The sequence below is a fragment of the Crocuta crocuta genome, unplaced genomic scaffold, assembly GCF_008692635.1.
Source record: "Crocuta crocuta isolate KB4526 unplaced genomic scaffold, BGI_CrCroc_1.0 scaffold41, whole genome shotgun sequence".
Classification (NCBI taxonomy): domain Eukaryota; kingdom Metazoa; phylum Chordata; class Mammalia; order Carnivora; family Hyaenidae; genus Crocuta; species Crocuta crocuta.
Genome location: NW_027529428.1, coordinates 100,643 through 122,263, shown reverse-complemented (window position 1 = coordinate 122,263; position 21,621 = coordinate 100,643). Strand labels below are relative to the sequence as shown.

Genomic DNA, 21,621 nt, shown 5'->3' with positions numbered 1-21,621 from the left:
ACGGCAAGAGACGCATAAGGCAGGGTAGGGACACCAAGTGCAGAGCTCTTACTGGGGCTTGGTCGTGTACCTATGGTTGACCACCTATGTGACTGACCTTAGTTTGTAGTCTTTCCAGAGGTTAAGGTGTTGCCACGTGGCTCAAAGCCTCCCCACCCAAGGCCCCCTCACCTCCAACCATAAATCATATTATTAGCATAGACTATTTGCCATGGTCCATGGTCCTGCTTATCTCTCTCTGTTTTTCTGTGGATTATGCCCTTGGTGTCAGTCTATGAATTCTTTGCCTAGCTTTAGATTCCCAAGGGTTTCTTCTATGTTTTTTTCTAAAAGCTTTGTAGTTTTACATTTAAATCTGTGATCCATTTTGAGAAAACTTTTATATAGTGTGAGGACTTAGGTTGAGTAGCTGCTGCTGCTCTTTCTCTTCCTCCTCTTCCTCCTCTATCAAATTGTTTTTATACCTTGTCAAAATCAGTTGGACATATTTGTGTGGATCTGTTTCTGGTTCTTTACTCTGTTCCATTGAGCCATGTGTTGTTTCTCTACTAATGCCACATAATCTTGACCATTATGTATATTACTAGAGTAATTATATTTATATACATATACAGACACACATACACATGCATATATAAATACACATAAATGAAAACATACATATATATACTATATAATAAATTTTAAAACCATGTAGATGTATTCCTACCACTTTATTCTTCTTTTTCAAAATCATTTTAGCTATTCTAACTATTTTATCTTTCTGTATACATTTTAGCATAATATTGTCTACAAGAATCTTGCTGGGATTTTGATAGGAATTATTTTATGTCAGTGTATCAAGTTTGGGAGAAATAGTATCTTTACTGTGATGAGTTTCCAATCCATTAACACATTAAACATTTTCTTCAGATATTATGTGAATTTATTCATCAGTGTTGTATAATTTTCAGGATACAAGTCCTATATATTTTTTAAGCAATTGTAAGTGGAATTTTTTTAAATTTTGGGATTCATATGCTCATTGCTAATATGTAAAAATACAAAAATATTTACCGTCTATCGTGTGACTTTGTTGAACTCACTTAGTTCTTATAATTTTCTTTAGGTTCCTTATGAATTTCAATGTAACACAATTCTGTCATATCATATACAAATATAGACTATTTTTTTCCTGATCTTCATTCATTAGTTTTGCTTACTGAAATGATTAGAAATTATTTTTAGTATTTGAGTAAGAGTGATGAGTGTGGACCCCCTTAGTTCCCAATCTTGGTTTTTAATCCTAAGTATTGTGTTAGTAGTAGGTTTCTTTGTAGATGTTCCCTATCAAGTTAGGGAACTTCCCTTCTCTGTCTATTTTTTCTGAGTTATTAAAATATGAATGGATGGTGAATTTTGTCAAATGTTTTATCTGGATTGATATTCTGTGAGTATCTTTAGCCTGTTAGATTACATTGACAGATTGTCTATTGATACTTTATTTACTAAACCCCTGATAGTTTTTCTTTTTCAATATTGAGCCAGGCTTTCATCCCCAGAATAATTTTCAGTTAGTCAGGATGTATAATTCTTTTTATGTATTGGTGAATTCTATTTGTTAATATATTTTTAAGGATTTTAACACCTATACTCATGAGGATATTGGTCTGTAGTTTTGTATGATGTGTGACTTGTCTGTCTGGTTTTGGTATCATGGTAATACTAGCTTCATAAATTGAACTGGGAAGTGCTCTTTTTTATTCTGTATTTTGGAAGAGATTGTGTAGAACTGGTTACCTCTCTTTCCTTTTCATTTCTTTTTCTATTCTTTTCTTTTCTTCCCTTTTCTTTCCTTTTGGATCCTTTTCTTTCCTTCCTTCCTTCCTTCCTTCCTTCCTCTCTCTCTACTTATTTATTTTGTTTTTGAGAGAAGGAAAAAGAGAGGGAGAAGCAGATGGGGAGGGAGAGAGAGAATCCCAAGAATGCTTTACACCCAACCTGGAGCCTGACACAGGGCTTGATCTCATCATGACCTGAGCCAAAATCAAGAGTCAGATGCTTAACTGAACCACCCAGGTGCCCCATAGCTGGTATTCTTCTTTAAACATTTTGTTCATTTCTCTAGTACAACCATCTCAGCTTGGAAATTCTTTTATTGGAGTTTAAAAATTATAATTAAAGTTTCTTATTAGTTATGGGGCTATTCACCTAATATTTCATATTTTGTGAGCTGTAATAATTTGTGATTTTTGAAGAATTTGTCCATTTCATCTAAGTGCATAGAGTTGTTTATTTTTTTTCATATTATCTTTTAAATATCTATAGGATCTGTACTTATATCCTTGGTTTCATTCCTGGTTTTGAAATTTGTGTCATCTTTTCTTTATCATTCCTGCTAGAGCACTGTCAGTGTTATTGATTTATTTAAAAAAAAAAACAACTCTTTGTTTCACTGATTTTTTCCTATGTTTTCCCATTTTTATTTCATTAATTTCTGCTCTTATTTTTATTGTTTTCTTCTTTATGGCTTCTTGGGTTTATTTTGTTCTTCTTCCAGGTTCTTGAGGAGGTAGATTATTCTTAGAGACTTCTCCTTTCTGATGTATGCATTTTTTATTATAAATTTCCCTCTTAGCACTGTTTTTACTGTGTCTCACAAATTTTGATATGTTACATTTTAATTTTCATCCATTTAACTAATATTTTATTATTCCCTTTCAGACTTTTAAAAAAACCCATTGTTTATTCAGAACTGTAGTGTTTGGAGATTTTCCTATTATCTTTCTGTTATTGATTTCAAGTTTGATTTCATCGCGGTCAAAGAACACAGCCTATGAACTCAATTATTTTAAATTTGTTACAGTTCATTTTATTGTCCTGGACATAGTTTATCTTTTATATTTTCTATGGACATTTGAAAAGAATGTATATTCTCCTCTGATTGAATGGAATGTTCTATGAATATTGATCAAGTCCCTTGGCTGATGATGTGGTTGAGTTCTTCTGTATCCTTGCTGCTTTTCAAATCTAGTTGTTCTATAAATTGTTGAGAGAGGAGTGTTGATATCTTCAACTATAATTGTACATTTTTCTATTTCTTTGCAGTTCTAACAGTTTTTGTTTTGCATGTTTGCAGCTGTGTTCTTTGGTACATACATATTTAAGATTGTTAATCTTCTTGGTGGAATGATGTTTATATCATTATATAATGTCCCTCATTGTTTCTTGTAATTTTATTTGCTCTGTAGTTTAGTTTATCTGCTTTAATGCAGCTGTTTTTTTAATTAATTTTTACTTTACATCTTTTTTCATCCTTTTACTTTTAACCTATCTGTATTGTTATATTTGAAATGAATTTCTTGCAGGCAGCGTACAGTTGGGTCATCCTTCTTAATTCACTGTCTAATTTCTGTCTTTTAAATAGTGTATTTAGAGTACGTATATTAATGGAATTTTGATATGTTAGAGCTTATGTCTGCTATTTTGATTTTTTTCTCTTGTTCCCTGTTTTAAAAAACGGGAAAAAACTTTCTTGTCTTTTTCTTGCCTTCTTGTGAATTACTTAAAAGTTTTTGAATATCTCATTTTTATTTATTTATAGTGGTTTTGAGTATATCTCTCTATATAGCTTCTTAGTGGTTGCTCTAAGTATTACATTATCTGTACATATAGCTATCAGTTTGCATTGAAGTATAGAAACCTTACCTCCTTTTACTTTCTTTTGCCTTTTACCATTTATAAGAAAATTATCCTAAATATTTCCTATATATACATTTATAACCACATCAGATAGTGTTATACTTGTGTTTGAACCACCAAACAAACTTTAGGAGACTCAAGAGGAGAAGGAGACTCAATCCTTTTTTTTTTTTTTTTTTTAATTGCATATATTTGACATATAACACTGCATAGATTTAAGGTGTGCCATGTGTTACTTTGGTACAGTTTTATATTGTAATATGATTATAGCACATTACATAATTATAGCACAATATTATCTGTATTCATTTTACTAGGCATTATATCATTATGGCTTATTTACTTTTTTTTTTTACATTTTTTTTTTAATAGTTTATTGTCAAATTAGTTTCCACATAACACTCAGTGCTCATCCCCACAAGTGTCCTCCTCCATGCCCATCCCCCCTCCCCCCACATCCATCAGTCCTCAGTTTTTGTCAGCATTCAAGAGAGGAGACTCAATCCTAATTATCAGTATTTTGCTTATTGACTTTTCTTCATTCCTAATGTTGCATTATTCCTAATTTAATTATTTGATTTCATTTAGATAATGTCTTTTAAACCACTTAATTTTTTTTTTAACATTTTATTTTATTTTTGAGAGACAGAGAGAGACACAGCATGAACAGGGGAGGGGCAGAAAGAGATGGAGTAACAGAATTCAAAGCAGGCTCTAGAGAGTCCCCTGAAACCATTTTTTAAAAGGTATGTCTGCTGGCAATATATTCTCTTAGTTTTTCTTCATTTGAGAATATAGTGGTTTTGTTTTCATTTCTGAAGGATAATTTCATTGAATATAGGATTCTGATTTCAGAAGTCTTTCATTTTGATACTTGAAAAAAAATTATCATACCACTTCCTTCTGGTCTCCATGGTTTCTGGTAAGAAACCCACTGTCATTGGACAGTGTAGTTAAGGTGTCATTTCTCTAGCTACTCTGAAATTTTTGTTTTGTCCTTACTTCTCAGAAGTATAACTGTTTTTTGTCTTGATATGGATTGTTGTTGTTGTTATTTATCCTGTTTGGGTTTGCTTATCATCTTGATTTTTAGGTTTATGTCTTTTGCCAAATCTGGGAACTTTCTTCTATTATTTCCTTAAAGTATCTTCTCAGCTTCATCTTCTTCCTCTTCTAACCTATGACTTTTATCACACAAATATTAGGTCTTTTGTTACAGAATCACAAATTCTTGAGGCTATGTTCATTTTTTTTAAATCTATTTTATCTGTTGTTCAGATTGGATAATTTCTATTGTACTATTTTAAGCCTAGTGATTCTTTCCCTGTCATTTCCATTCTTCTCTTGTACTCAGACATTGGGTTTTTTATTTTATTTTAATTTTTATTTGTTTTTTTAATTTTTAATTTTAAGTTTTATTTTTATTTAAATTTTTATTGTATTTCTTAATTCCAGTATTTCCATTGGTCCTTCTGGACATTCTATGTCTTTGCTGAGATTATATATTTTTGCTGAGATTCTCAGTATTTTCTATTTTTGTCAAGTGTGTTTATAATTATTTGTTGATGCATTTTTATGATGGCTTTTCTTTTTCACATTTAAGGACCTTATTTTATTTTTTAGGTAAGTTTAGGTTTACAGAAAAATTGAGAAAATGGTACAAAGAGGTTCCATAAACCTCTTGTTCTACACATTCATAACCTTTCCCATTATCTATATGCCCCACCAGAGAAGTGTATTTGTTACAATTGGTGAATCTACATTGACACATCATAATCACCCAAGTTTCATGGTTTACATTAGGGTTCATGCTTAGTGTTGTACATTTTGTGGGTTTATACAAACGGCAAATAAGCATATAAAAAAAGTACCACGTCTCATGTCATCAGAGAAATGCAAATTAAAATGATTGCGAGATACAACTACAAGCCTATTAGAATGGCCAAAATCCAAAAACCAAATGTCAGTGGGGATGTGGAGTAACAGATCTCATTCGTTGCTATTGGGAATGCAAAATGATAGAGCCACTTTGGAATACAGTTTAGCAGTTTTTTGTAAAACCAAACATATTCTTGCAATATGATTCAGCAATTGCACCTCTTACTATTTACCCTTGGGAGTTGAAAATTTGTGCCCACAAAATAACTGCCACATTGATGATTTTAATAGCTTAGTCTAAGTGTTGAAACTTGGAGACAACAAAGGTGTCTTTCAGTAGGTGAGTGGATAAATCAACCATGGTACATCCCTACCATGGGATCTTTTTCAGCACTAAAAAGAAATGAAATATCAAATCATGAAGAGATATGCAAAAAACCTAAATGCATATTACTAAGTAAAAAAAAGCCACTCTGGAAAGTCTACCTGCATATTGTATGATTCAAACTATATGACATTCTAGAAAAGGCAAAACTATGAAATACTATAAACATTAGTTGTTGCCAGAGAATGCGGGGATGGTAAGGTATAGGTTGAGCACAGATAATTTTAAGAACTGTTAAAATATTCCTTATGATATAATAATAAGGGGTACATGCCATTATACATTTGTCCAAATGTATAGTATGATAGCTTTACAATTTTTTTCAAATAGTTCTTACATGACTGTCATCACAGTGTTGACATGTATTGATCGTTATTATTATTTTTATTTAATTTACATGCCTCCTGGAGTGTGGCATATGGTGTTCGGCTGTAGTAAAGTTGTTATTGTCAAAAAGTTTTGTGTCATATAAGGATACCCCTTCCTGATCCTTTTGATAGAGACAGAGAGTAGGTTTCTTGTTTCTTTGGGGGCTTTGTTTTTGTCCATACCCTTTGGCATTTTCTGGCTTTCAGATTTTTTAAGATTTTTCAGTGCCAAATTTAGGATATATGAGGTGATGAGAAAACCAAGGGAACTCACCATCACATCCTTCCTTCAGTCCTGTGTTCCCTAGTTAGTCCTCCTTCTTTTCCCTGCTTTTTAAAGTGCTTTTATATTTGTTTTATATAAAAGACATTCAGGTTTCTTTAGTTCTACTTAGCAGGAAAAATAAGGAGAAGTACATCTATTCCATATTCTCAGAAATGGAAGCCCACTGTGTCTATTCCAATAATTATTTTCTTTTTTTAACTCCTTCTTAAAATATTATATCTACCCTTAATCTGGTATCTGCCAACAAAGTATATATGAGGATGGGTTTCTTTTATTGTGTACTTGGGAGTTGACTGAACTCATATCTAGCTGCAAGATGGTTAGATATACTGAATTTCTAGTATATATTCTAGCATCTGGATTGTAAGAATGTACTAAGTTGCTTTTTAAAAAAAATTTTTGTAATGTTTATTTTTGAGAGAGAGAGACAGAGTGCGAGTGGGGGAGAGGTAGAGAGAGAGGGAGACACAGAATTCAAAGCAGGCTCCAGGCTCTGAGCTGTCAGCACACAGCCCAATGTGAGGCTCAAACTCACGAACTGCGATTGTGACTTGAGCGGCAGTCGGATGGTCATCCGACTGAGCCACAGAGGCACCCCCCAAGTTGGTTGTTTTAGCTAAAGTATGATAGTATTGCTCTTAACCCCACATTTGATTCTCTAGCAATCTGAATTATTAGTGTCCTAAAAGAAACTTTTAAAGTCTCTTCCAGTCTCTTCTCCTTACCATATAAAACTATGAATCATGCCACCAGGATGTAATATGTGACTTCTAATCCTCATATATGCTCTGCCTCCTCTGTGCTCTTATTTTTTGGGTACTGCAGGATGTAAAAAGATGTTGAGCAGTTTAAGAAGGGGAAGTGGAAAGGGCATTATGGTTATATCATACGTCCTTCCAGTCAGTTCAGAAATTTTTTATTTTTTACTTATTTATTTTTTTGGATATAGGCATCTTTCTTCAAGCCAGAGGGTCGGAGTGAATGAGACAGAAAATTTGGTATTCTCTATATAGGCCATCCTTGTTTTCAGAGTGATGTGTGGATCAGCCTTTACTTGCTCTGCTCATTTCAGTTTTGCTGGTTTAATAGTTAAAGGAAATTCCCTCCAGATTTAGATGGTAGTTAGTCAGTTTTAAATGTTACTGTATTTAATCTCTTTTTTTGGTTCCTTACAGGTATTTTAGGAGAAGGGAGTGGCAGCCAGCCGAATAGCACGTAGAACTGAAATCTCCCAGACTAAGCTAGTCTTAAAGGAAATTTAAAGTAAGTCTAAGTGCAAACAAGTTTTTAAAAATTAAAATGAATGATTTAAGTTGCCAAAATAATCTCTTCACTTAAAAATCAGTGACATACAAAAATAATTTTTATTGTCTGAGTTTTTAAACTTTTTCAAATCTGTGAATCAAGCGCTTCTTGGTATTTGAATAGGTGCCATCTGCTCATCTGTAACTGAGCCAGTTTTTGCAGTTGAGCCTAAATTTAATACTTAATTCCAATAGATGAAACATGCAGGTCATTATAAGCAATGAAGCATCTGTAGATTTTTAATTTAATACTTAGCTAACAATTTATTAGTAGTAATTTACATAGATAGAGTTTTTAAAGGTACTTGCTATTAATTATCTATACTATTATGTCAATTAAATAAGGAAGTCACTTAAATAAGTTAGAGGTAGGTATCAGTTAGTTATAGCTGCATTAAAAAGTTTTTTTAAATGCCCATATTTAGAATTTTGAGTAGCAACCAGAAACTTAGAACAGCTAAGTCTATAATTGAACTGGGTGGTTTTTACTGATTTGGACTGAGTTTGGTGAATCTCACTCATGTGTCTTTGGTCAGCTGTGAACTGGTAGGTGACTTTGCTAATCTTGACATGCTCTCTCCTATGTCTGGGTCATTAGACTTCTCTCTACTGTATGTGTGCCATTCCCCTGCAGGCTAGCCCAGGCATGTTCTTGTGGTGAAAGGGGTGTGGAGGGCAAGTACAGGAGGCTTAGGTTTGGAACTGTCAAAGTATCACTTCCTTTCACAAGTCACATGGGTTGACAATATAGACTCTAGCTATTGATGAACTGCAAAGTAACTTTTGAAAGGTTATAAATACAGGGAGGGATGAATAATCATGGCCACTGAACTCAGTCCACTATTTTTGAAAAGGATGGAATTGGGACTATGACCCTGTTTCATGCCTCCAGACTGGGTTTCTTTTTGTTATACTAACTGATCTTCCTACTTAACTATATGATAAATTTGAATGTTTGTAGGGAAAAAAAAACCCCATTTGTGCCTTATTGTATGTCTTGGTCCTCAAGTACTGATCTAGAAAGCTGTGATAAAATCATATTCTTTTTTTTTTATTGACTACTAAGTACTTCTTCACAAAATCAGTTTTAGGGTATCTGAAGAAAATAGATTTTATATACATGGAAGTGTTTGGTGTTTTCCAAATGTTATCAGTACAGTGAAACTTTGGAAGGTTAGGAAGAGTTTTTCACATTGCTTTACCTTTTGTTTCATTTGACTATAAATCTCAGGGGACTAGTGTGATAATATCAGTATTGTATTATTCTAGTTATCTTGGCCTTAACTTCACTTTACATCCAATATCCTAAAAAAAGTTGTTACTATTTAGAAGTGATTCTTTTTAGAAAGCAATTTACAGGGTCAAATATAAAACTTCAAGGTGTGTTTTACCTCATGTTGAGATTTTTATTAGAGGTTTTTATTAGAGCCCCCACTTATTCCTCATTGTTGCCTTTGCCTTTATGGACCTGGAGATAGATGAAAAAGATAAAATTGTTATGAAGTGGTGGCAGCTTCAAGCTCTCCTGTTTGTTTGTCCCCAGATTTTTCTATGCCAGTTCCAAAATGCCCTCCTGACAAAATTCGGTTTGGAAAAATAACTTATTTCATGTTGGGGTTTTGGAGTGATGGTGGGATTTGGAGCCAACAGCCAAGAAAGAATACTTGAAGACCTCTCTGGTGTAATTTTAATATACCAGATTTTAATAAAGCATGGGGACAGGACCCGTGGGCAGAAAGAGCTGCACTGGGGCTGTGAAGAGTAACTGCTTATATACTGTGGAGTTAGGAGAAGTAAAGTCAAAAGGAAGTTTCTTAAAGGGATTCCAATCTGCTAAAGAGGAATTACCGATTACTGGAGGCCGGCCTTGCTATTGTCAAGCCTAGGTTGTTTTCCCCTCTAGCAAAGCATTATCATTAAGATAGCAGGGAGTTCCTGGAGATTAGGCTATTGATAAGATTGCCTTTTTCTTTATAATTACTAAGATATTGTAAACTGGAGACTCAATCAGTTAAACCTTTTTTTTTTTTTTTTTTTTTTTTTCCTTTTTTTTTTTTTTTGCCTTTTCCTTTGTTCTTGGGCAGCCAGGAGTGCCTGAGGAATATCACACACATCCCACCTGGAGGCGGTGGGGAGGGAGGAGTTGTGGCATGTGAGCTTGCCTTATGCTCCTTCACCATTTCATATATGACATATGTTTGAAATTAGTAGGAAATGCAGCCAAGATTTGGAAATTAACAAGGAAAAGGTATTTCTGAAAACATTTGGGAATCAAGGAAGAGTGTTTGGTTTAAAACATGAGGGCATTTCATTGTTAGTAAATTAAGTAATTTTTTCAAAATCTCATAAGGAGCAACATTAACATTTCTTTTTCAGTATATATGAACAATTCTTATTTAAAACATTCATTGTTGCGACACCTGGGTAGCTCAGTTGGTTAAGTGCCCAACTCTTGGTTTTAGCTCAGGTCATGATCTTGCAGATTTGTGGGTTTGAGCCCTGTATCAGGCTCTGTGCTGACAACACGGAACCTAATTGTGATTCTGTCTCTTTCTCTCACTCTCTGCTCCTCTCCTACCAGAGCTGTCTCTGTCTCTCTCAAAACAAATAAATACATAAACTTTAAAAACATAAAAATTCATTGTCACAAATTAAATGAGTCATCTGGGGCACCTGGGTGGCTTGGTCGGTTGAGCCACAGACTTCGCCTCGCATCGCGATCTCGCGGTTCGTGAGTTCAGTGCCAAGTCAGGCTCTGTGCTGACAGCTCAGAGCACAGAGCCTCGAGCCTGCTTCAGATTGTGTCTCGTTCTCTCTCTGCCTCTCCCCTGCTTATGCTCTGTCTGTCTCTCAAAAATAAACATTTAAAAAGTTAAAATCAAACAAAATAAAATAAATTAGTCATCTAAATGTACAATGTATAGGATAACTCATATTCTGATAAGGTGTTAAGTCTTATTTTGTATGGAATTTTTTGAAATTTAATGGTGTGCTTCAGTTTTTCCATATGTGAGAAGAATTTCTCTTGATCTGCCACCTGCCTAATAGACAGGGATAGCTGAAGGGATCCAGAACATGAATAAAAACTTCCCTCTTTAATATAGAGCACTGTTCAGACCTGACTTCATGATAAGTGCATCTAGCATAGACAGATGTCAACTTATCTGTGGATTAATATAATTCAAGGAAAGGAATATTCGCTAGGCACTGTCTGTATAAAACAACGAGATGCTGAGGAGGATAGAAAATATTTGCAAACTGTGGTTCCCTGACCACAGGAAACTTAATAGAATAGGATATTTTAAATGGAAAGTAAAGGCATACCTCAAAGATATTGTGGGCTCAGTTCTGGACTAGTGCAAAAAAGTGAATATTAGAGTAAACAGAGTCAAATGATTTTTTTTTCATTTCCCAGTGCATATGAAAGTTATGTTTGCACTATACTATAGTCTATTAACTATGTAATAACCTTATGTCTAAAAAAGCAATGTATGTATCTTAATTAAAAAGTACTTTATTGCTAAAAAAATGTTATCATCTGAGTATTAAACGAGTCACAATCATTTTGCTGATGGAGGGTCTCACCTGATGTTGGTGGCTGCTGATGAATCAGAGTGCTGGTTGCTAAAAGTTGGGCAATTTCTTAAAATAAAGCAACAAAAAAAATAAAATGAAATAAAATAAAGCAACAATGAAGTTTGCTGCATCAATTGTCTTTCTTTCATGAATGCTGTTTGATAACTTTTTATCGACCGTAGAACTTCTTCCATAATTGGAGTCAATGTTCTCAAACTCTGCCACTGCTTTATCAATCAATTTTCATATAATATTCTAAATGTTTTGTTGTCATTTCAACAATTTTCATAGCATCTTCACCAGGAGTAGATTCCATCTCAAAACAACTTTCTTTGCTCATCCACAAGAAGCAACTCCTTATCTGTTACAGTTTTATCATGAGATTCCAGCAATTCAGTCACATCTTCAGACTCCACTTCTTTCTAGTTCCCTTGCCCTTTCAACCACATCCACAGTTACTTCTTCCACTAAAATCATGAACCCCTCAAAGTCATGAGGATTGGAATAAACTTCTAAACTCCTGTTCTTGTTGATGTTTTGACTTCTTCCTATGAATCATGAATGATCTTAGGGACATCTAGAGTGGTGAGTCCTTCCCAAAAGGGTTTTTGATTTACTTTCCCTAGATCCATCAGAGAAATCACAGTCTGTGGCAGCTGCAGCCTTATGAAATATATTTCTTAAATAGTAAGACTTGAAAGTTGACATTCCTCCTTGATCTATTGGCTATGGAATGATGTGTTAGCAGGCTTGGAAACATTAATTTTATCATTCATATCCATCAGAGGAATGGAATATCAGGTACATAGCTCTTGGTGACCAGGAACATTGTCAATGAACAGTAATATTATGAAAGGAATATTTTTTTTTTCTGATGAGGTCTCAGCAGTGAGCTTAAAATAATTAATAATACAGAGCATAAGCAGAGTAGATTTAACATAATTCTTAAGGGCCCTGGGATCATCAGAATGGTACATGAATATTGGCTTCAAATTAATATCTCCAAAGCTAGGCATTGACTTCTCCTCTCTAGCTATGAAAGTCCTAGATGGCATCTTCTTCCAGTAGAAGGCTGGTTCATCTATATTGCAAATCTGCTGCTAAGTGTATTCACCTTCATTATCTTAGCTAGATCTCGTGGATAACATGTTAAAGCTTCTACATCAGTACTTGTTGCTTTAACTCACACTTTTATTTTATGCAGATGGTTTCTCTCTTTAAAACCCATGAATCAACCTCTGCTAGCTTCATACTTTTCTTTGGCAGCATCCTTACCTCTATCAGCCTTGATAGCATTGAATAGGATTAGGGCTTAAAGGATTTTTGTGGCTGGTTTGATTTTCTATACAGGCCACTTAAACTTTCTTCATATCAGCAATAAGGCTGGTGGGGTTTTGTGTGCGTATGTGTGTGTATCTGTATGTGTGTGTTTCTGTATGTTTACTTTGTGTACTCACTGGAGTAGAACGTTTCATTTCTTCAAGAACTTTTCTCTTCCATTAATAACTTGTCTAACTGGCACAAGAGGCCAAGTCTTTTTAGGCTTTAAACGTACCGTTCTCATTAGGCTTAAGTGTGTCTAAGTTTTGATATAAGGTGAGTGACATATGGGTCTTCCTTTCAGTTGAAGACGGAGAGGATTATTGTTTACTTTAAATTCAGGACTGTGGAGCTTCGTGTGCATTAATCAAAAGCTAGATATATCTTGATAACCACCAGGCCAGGAAGCCCCCAAATGATAAATGTGAATGTAAATAAGGTCAAAGCTGTGACTATTAAAAGCCACCAGCCAAACATATCAATTCCTCAAGGTCCTAAGTTAACAATTCTTAAAGAACAATTGTATAAGGAATTAAGGCATAAACTGGAGCAAAGAGAGCATAGCCGGGCCCAGCAGCAACACAATGACCTGTCCCCCTCAACTTACAGGCCCTCCCTGCCTCATGACCAGGGTGACTCCAGTGGGGACATGGGAGCTTCCCAGGTGCTGCACGTCCATCTGGAGGACACAGGAATTAGTATGGGACAGCAGCAGGAGCCATCGGTCCCTAAGCATGTCTTAAGGAAGCACCAGCTCAAGAATTTCCCACCAGCTGCAGAGACAGTGAGCTCTTCATGCTCCAAAGCACAAAAGTTTGGTGGAGGGGATGCAGGATTCGGGACATCCCAACATGTAAGGAAGAGTTTCCCTACTCAGGACATGGCACTGAAGGGGAAGCTTGGGAGCCAGTCCCCCCATAGCCTATCACAGAAGTGTCAGCTTCACTGTGAAAGCCTTTTTAGAAGAAAACTGAACACTACTTTACAATGCGTTAAACCCAGGAGAAAGTGCAAAAAAGTAGAAAAATCCCAGGAAAAGGACAGCCACCTGTCTATGCAAGGCAGAGACATGATCCAAGGTAGAGCTACCTTTACTGGGATGACCAAAGCTCAGAAAATCAAGAAAGGTGTTGGGAAGGTCCTAGAAGAGAAAATGGGGCACCAGCATGCAATAGATAGCACCTGCCCTCAACAGGCCCTTCTGTAGCCAGCCAAGTGTGTGAAAACTTGGAAGGAAGCACAAGTGCAGGCCCAGATACAGCCCGTCCAGGGGCATCCTTTAAAAAGCAGGGATCTCTCCTATAATGAGATAAATACCAAGCCCTGCCACCAAGAAACTGTCTTTGAGGGCCACAATCATTCTGCAAGTTTTAGACAGATCAAGGACAAGGACATGAACAGATACCCCCAGAAAGCTGTAGCACTTAATCAGCTATTGGGTCAGAACCATCACCTATCTGTGCCCCACACATGCCACACTTGCAGGCCTCAAGCTGGCCAGGGGCCTCCAGCCCCTCTCACCACTGCTAAAGGCACAGTATTCAGAGATCTGTCTCTATTATTTAAATGGAAAAGCCTTCTGCAGAATTTCCAGGGGGGGAATTTCCTGCCTCAAGCCCCACAAAATAATCCCTTGATTCTCTCCAATAAATATTTCTCTAATAGTGATGTCTGTTCTGTGTACTGTTTGGTGGCATGGGTTTTGGGTAGCTCAGAACTTTGTATTAGTTAGTTCAGTTGCTGCTGATTGCTTCAAGGTGACCAGTCTCCCTGTTGAGAGGGATCTCTTGGGGGACCATGTACTCAAAGCGCATTTCTTTTCTGATGAAGTTTGAGGAGATGGGCTCTGTATGCTCTCTGCTGCCTCTTAGTACCTCTCTCCTTTACCCTTATTGAACATTTTAGACCCTTCAGAGCAAGTCTTCTATATCTGAGGAGGATCAAAGACAGGTATGGTTTTCAGGAAATAGTGATTAAGCCACTGTTTCTGCTTGACTGCTAGTGTTACAGTGGCTTCCGGTTACCAGAGGATCCCCCAGGTGGGTGAACTCTGAGTACAAGTGTTTGGACTTGTTCGGGTAGAGTCTCAGAACAGCATAGATGCTGCTTAGGAATCTGCCACATGGGTCATGTTAAACTTGACATCGGTGTTTCCTACTGGAACTGGGCAGCCTGAAGAAATGCCCAGGGAAGAGAACTTCAGGCTGCCTGACTGGTGACAGTTTTTGCAAAGCAAAAGCATCACTTAGATCTGTCGGTGGTGGGAATGTTGACAAGGTAGCCACCAACTCCCAGGGTAAGATGCCTTAGAAGAAATGAGGAGATGAGAGAGTCACCTTGATGGCAGAACAAAGGTCCCCTTATCATGATCCTGTCCTGTTCTCCGCCTTCCTCAACCTGATTCAGACACCAGCAGCATGCTGATGCCTTATACTAAAATGGCATGGAGTTGTTCTTTGAGTACAGAAACAATATCTGCAAGCTGTCAAGCATGGCATCCCCTTTTGGAGAAGGGGATCTTCCTTCTCTCCACACTTAATGGCAATGTACAAGATTTTGCTTTTAGAGTGGACAGTTCTCCCGTTAGCAGAGAGGTACCAGCTTTGATACTCATGGCCCTAGTGGAGCCCCCAGAAGACCTGCATCTTATGAACAAGAAGTGACTTCTACAATATGAACCAGCCTGCAGATAATTGGGGGCTATTCCATGGAATGTTGTTTTTGTTTTATTTTGTTTTGTTTTGTTTGTTTTGTTTTTGGCTAAGAGAGCATACTTACCCACCCTTAGAATAAGGATCTGGAGGGAAGGCGATTCCACTTGAGACTGGAACTCAAAAATGGAGTGAGTATCCTAGTGAATGTTCAATGTTAAAGAAAAACCACTAAAGCCCTCTTTGAACAAGAAGATACAAGTGTGGTATCCCTGTCCAAGGTTACGCCATTGACCCTGCAGCATCTGAACATTAAAGTCACAGAAAGAATGCAGATTCTGATTCTGTGGAGGTCCTGAGATGGACACCAGGTGAGATGGAGCCCAGGGCAGGGAACATGAAGAGATGAGAAGGTACTGGAGACTCTAACATTTATGTGGATGGATCAGCCAATAACCCAGTCTCCCAGGTCCTCCATAATCTCATTTTAGAGTCCTTTACTGCCCATCCAGTGCAGTTACTCCTGCCCTGTAGAGCTTAGCACATTGAATACTTCTGCCATCAGGGATACTATAGTCTGACATTCTGTCATTTTACCTCCTCGTCCTATCCATCCAGCTTATATGTCCCCTGTTATCAACTCCACATCATTCATTTTTCCACTTCTTGTCTATCCACAAAGGCCTTGTCTTCCTGAATAGCTATCAGGTAACTAACATTTAAAAACCCCTAGTACAAGGGCACCTGAGTGTCTCAGTCGTTGAAGCAGCTGCCTCTTGATCTCAGCTCAGGTCATGATCTTGCGCAGGCTGCAGAGCCTGCTTGAGATTCTACCTCTCCTTTTCTCTGCCTCTCCCCAACTTGTGTTTTCTGTTTCTCTCGAAATAAATAAAAATTAGTAAATTTTAAAGAAGAAGCTCCAGTACAAATGGACGCCATCCAATCCCCTTCAGCCCTTCCTGTCTGGCAAAATCTCGTCTCTCTGCTTTTTCTAGAAATGCTTTTTTGTAAGTTACTGATCATTATTGGAAATCTCACAATTGAGGCTATTGATGCCACAAGATATTCAGCCCCAGCACTACCTGGAAATCATTCATTCATCCCATAAATACTTATCCCAGGCTTACATGTGAACAGAACAATGGAGTTAGGTCACTATTTCTTTAGTCTGTTCTCTTCCCAATGCTACTCAGATCTATTTTAAATTTCCTTCACTTTCCTCAACTTAGGCCATCTTCACTTAGCCTGGCAGATGTGCTGGACCACAGTTGACAGAGGAGCTAGAGAGCTGTGAGATGGGAGCTTTTCATCAGAACACAACACAACAAAACAAATCCTTCCAATGACATTTCCCCATTGCTCTTTCCTTCCCAGTGTAAAAGGAATTACACTTTATTGAGAAATAGCTAAATTCTAGTCTTAATGGACTGAGCCTCCCTCGCCAGTTCTCCTCCTGCCCCCTTCCCTGTCCTTATGAGGCACAAAACCTCTTTTATTTTTTTAAGCTTTTTACTAAGGGAAATGTTTAAACATGCACAAGAGCAGCTAGAACAATGTAACTTTCCACATACCCCTCACCCAGGTTGCACTATTATCATTTGGCAGGTGTGATTATGATTAAAGTGCAAAAGCCCACTTAAACACCTTACCATCTAGGGGCTCCTGGGTGGCTCAGTTGGCCAAGTATCTGACTGTAGGTTTAGGCTCAGGTCATGATCTCACGTTTCATGAGTTCAAGTCCCACATTGGCTCTGCAATGCCAGTGTGGAGTCTGTTTGGAATTCTTTCTGTCTCCTTCTCCCTCTCCCTCTCTCGCTCTCTGCTCTCCCCTACTCTCAATTCTCTCTCTCTCTGTCTCTCAAAACAAATAAACATGGATTCTTTTGAGGGAATATGTGAGGTAGAGCACCTCTGAGTATATTTCTCATTTCATAAAGGTAAAAATGCACTATTGGGGAAAACTGCAGCTGATGGAAGAGTAGATCTTGGGGATGTAGATCTCTGGGGACAATGTGGGGTCCAAAGGGAGATCACCAAACCAGTAAAAAGGGTCTCAGGTAATATCAGTGAAACAGGTGGAAAGCAATGATTTCACTAAAAGTAAATATATGACATGGTGAATAGGTGGACTTGGAAGGTACGTTGCAGGCATCAAAGAGGTCATGGAAGGATGGACAGATTTACTGTGCGGATGGTGGAGAAAAGGTTGCATGTGAGTTTCTCTCTCCCATGTTTGCTACCTCCCCCACCCTTAAGAATCTTTGGTGTCTGTACTAAAGCTCTGTGATGTAGGCCTGGAACTGTAGTCTAGAATATGTGGTCTCAATGCTCAGCTGCCTGAGGCAGCAGTGCATTTCCAATGATATGAATGAACCATCTTCGTCTGAGAAGCCTTACTGCAACATGGCTGAACTTCAATTCAACTTGCTAGTTATTCCCATCTTGTCTTTCTTTGTGGGGTTGGAGTCCTACTTCTGCCATCTTCTGCCTAAAGAGAAATATGTGTTTGCCAATATTTTGGAAACACAAGGACATCAATTGGGTAAGTAGAATCCCTCAGAGATATTAAATTTTTCTTTATATAAAGATGCATTCAAGGCTATCAACTTCCAACTATTGTTTATGATGAATCTTACAAATTTTGATCAAGTTGTATTAAACAATGTTTTTAATGTTTATTTTTGAGAGAGAGAAAGAGAGAGAGAGAGAGGGAACAGTCATGTGGCAGAGGGACAGAGATAGGGAGACACAAAATCTGAAACAGGCTACAGGCTCTGAGCTTTCATCAAGAATCAAATGCTGATATGGTGGTAAGATTTTGGGGGAGGGGGCATATTTAAATGTTAGTCTTTTAATGGGTCTGTGTCCTGGGGTGTGATGTTCACATGTGTTTTGAAGTTTTTGTTTTGTGTTGTCCCACTCCATAGATGAGTCAAGAAGTCTAGAGGGCGTTGCTGTGGTTGAATAATTTCCCATCTTTCATTTGACACTAGGCTCTGGCAGTCTTTCCCCCTGCTGAGTAGGCCTGTGTTAGGGAGAACTCTGGGAATATTTCACAATGTTTTCAAAATTATTACATTTCTCTCCAACCTACCCTCCTTTGCCAGACACATGAGCATTTTTTTTTTATAGCTCTTTACTGAGAGAACCAGGTGGGGTTCCTGATAATAAAAGTTATGAATAAATGGGGGCCCCCATTAGATTGTGACACCAGGAGTTTCTCACTCTCATGCTAGCTCACATGCATCCCCCAGCAATTTGTCAAAGTGTCTATTTAAGTGTTACTACCAGGAGAGCAATCCTGAGCCTTCCAAGTGACCCTTTCTGTCCTTTCTATGAGGTCCCTGGTCCATGATCTTTGAGGATGTCAGGTGCTAGATACGATCCCTCTCAGAAAAGAAGAGCCTCAGAGAAAAGGCTCATGGAAAGGCAGTTAGTGCCTAAGCCCCTTCTCAGTTTTCCTTGCGCTGCCCCTCCCTGAGCACGAAGTACTGATAGACCTGGTCAATGGTTATTGTCCTGTAAGTGGCCATGTGATTGTCAAGAGTCCGAACTTCTGTCTCTTGACTTTGTGAAAGATCTGTGACATCATGGATATTCAGATTCCTCTTAGAAGTAATCACTGACCTATGTTCCTCACAGGGATTTTTCAAGATCACATGGGATAGTATATACAAAAGTCCTGTGTGAATGACAAAAAGAAAACATACCTCTATGAGTCTTGTTATTATTATCATTGACTTGTGATCTTATATCCTCATTCTTGGTGCTATGCAAATCCAATCTACCAAGGGTATCACTTAAAGGACACTGTACTCAGCATCTCATAACATCTCTTGCTTCTACCTTCATCACTCTCCTGGATTCCCAGGCTGGAGAGCTTGCCAGAGCAAAGTCGAGGAAGCAAGAAAGATGATTTCTTTTTTGCAAAGGTGTTGAAACATTACCTTCTTTCCTGACCTCCCTTTTTAGCAGCATCTATGAAATCTAGGTCGTCAGTGAAATCTGGGGTTGACATGGGATAGAAAATCCTCAAGATCAGACTGTGAAAGCCTTGGGGGTGGGTATAGCCCTATTTTTGCCAGAATTGCCAGAATCACATATATTGTTTTGGCCATGGCTGCAGTTTGTACTTCCTGTCTCCTGCAGCCCCCTATGCTGGCATCATGATACCATCCACTTTTGTCAACTGTTATGTCCAGACCCCTTCTGTGAGGTGTGTAATTGGACAACTTCTGAGGTCTGTCAGCTTCTGTTCCTGGAGCCCCTGGAAGATGCTACTCTCTCTGTGATCCCCTTTGGCTGCCACAGCTCCTGTGACTGACTCATCATTCAGTCTGTCCCCTGCCTTCACAGCAGGCCCTCCAGGAGGCCTGAACCAGCCACTCTACCTGAGCCTTCCCCACCACTCCCCTCCCTTTTCTCACCTAACTTTTTCTTATCCTCACCACCAGGTCACCTTCTGCCACCACAGTCTTTTCCTCCTTTGAATTACAAATTCCCAGTGGACCCTCTACACCTCAACCCCTTTCCTTCGCCCTCTCCTACTACATGACATTCAAAAAGGGGATCCTATTGCCCAACCGGAGGCCACTTTACCTCTGAATACCCTCTTTTCTCTTGACCCCACGTTTCTGAGATGTCAACCTCTTACCAAGTCTGTCCCAGACAAAGAATCCCACTGATTCATTTCCTTGTCATCATTCACCACCGACCTTGTTTCACCACCGCCAGACTGCACTTTAATTGTGACTCAATCTAAATCGATTTCCATCTCCTTGAAGCCCTTTGGAGAGAACTCATCTCCAGATAGCCCTGGTGGGTGGTCCACTTATGTCCCAACAATCAGAGGTAGTGGATGTTCAAGCCCATCGATTTCAGAATTCTTCTTTTGGAAGGCTCATGCCCAGAACATGTGTCTCCCCACATTATCCCACTCTAACTTTCAGCAAGAACAAGATATTTTCCATCTGCCAGAAACCCATCTCTGGGGAGACTCTGCTACCAAGCACAAGCAGGCCAGTGGAGTTTCTTTCCTTGACCTTAGCATCCAGGCAATCTTGGAGAGACAAATGAAAAACAGAATGCCTTTCCAGGTTTTAGAGAAGAAAGAAAAAGAAGAGGAACCATTTTCAAAACAAATGTGGTCAGGACACCAATGGACATCTTCAGTGAATTCACTGCAGCCATTTGATGTACAGGTCACCACAGTCCCCAAAACCGGCTGGAAGGTGGAAGGCAAACAGGAGCACCTGCGCATTTGTCAGCAGCTCCTCTATCTCATGTGTTTGGGGGGAAACCCAGCTCTTCTTGGGTCTTCTTTCTTTGCATAGTGAGGCCTTAGTAGCCAAGCTCCTGGTTTCTAGTAGTATTTCCCGATTAGAGTATGACTTTGTCTTCTTCAATGGACTCTGTAATGCTTTCGCAATCAAAATGGAGGATTAAGAAGTTCTACTACATCCTCATTCTCATATCTTTCCTCTCCTTAGTGTATATCCCCAACTCTTGCCTCAAACCCTGTCCCAATCCCAGCCTCTACCTTTCACTCAGGTGAACCCCCAGGCCCATCATCAATCCTGCCTCCCACTCATACCATCTTATTCTTCATCCCGGACTAGGGACTGTGGAGTGTTTTTACATAGATCCAAGAATGAGTTAGACTCTCCTACCATGACTGAAAATCAGCACCTGGCATGGCATGTGTTGAAGAAGCACCAGGAAAGTTTGTGGGGTTTAGTTGCTTGGTTCCCAAAATCTCAAGAAGTTGTTTGTCCTCAAGCCCCCAATTTTCCATTGGTTAGCCTGTCATCCATTGCATATGTACTAGTCTCCATCCTTCCTGGCCATTTGCATATTACCTGTGAACCTCTGGAGAAACTAGATTTTCTAGTTTCCTTGCAACTAGATTGCAAGGAAGGTAAGCCCACGCTGGTGCCTGCATGCCTGCAGAAATCTACAGTCTCTTAACTGACTGAGCCACCCAGGCTTCTCTGAAATCTACAGTCTCAAGCAATGCTGGAGACGCAGTGTAAATTAACAGAAATGTCTCAGCCAAAAGGCAGACACGTTTGATCAAAATTCACTGAGCTCCAGGGCCATAGTATCAAGGATCTAACAAAGACTGAATTGAGTTTCTCAGGAAGTTTCCATGAGAGGGTCCCAACAGAATTCC

General features: G+C 38.3%; 1 protein-coding gene across 1 annotated transcript in view; it reads left to right on the top strand.

Moving 5' to 3' along the window:
* The window catches only part of LOC144227590 (uncharacterized), a 69,892-nt gene extending 51,475 nt beyond the window's left edge, over positions 1-18,417 (top strand). Inside the window, 3 exon segments of the mRNA XM_077759286.1 lie at positions 13,173-14,478; positions 17,783-17,991; positions 18,377-18,417. Coding sequence (XP_077615412.1) covers positions 13,173-14,478; positions 17,783-17,991; positions 18,377-18,417 — 1,556 coding nt within the window.
* Positions 18,418-21,621: the final 3,204 nt, after the last annotated feature.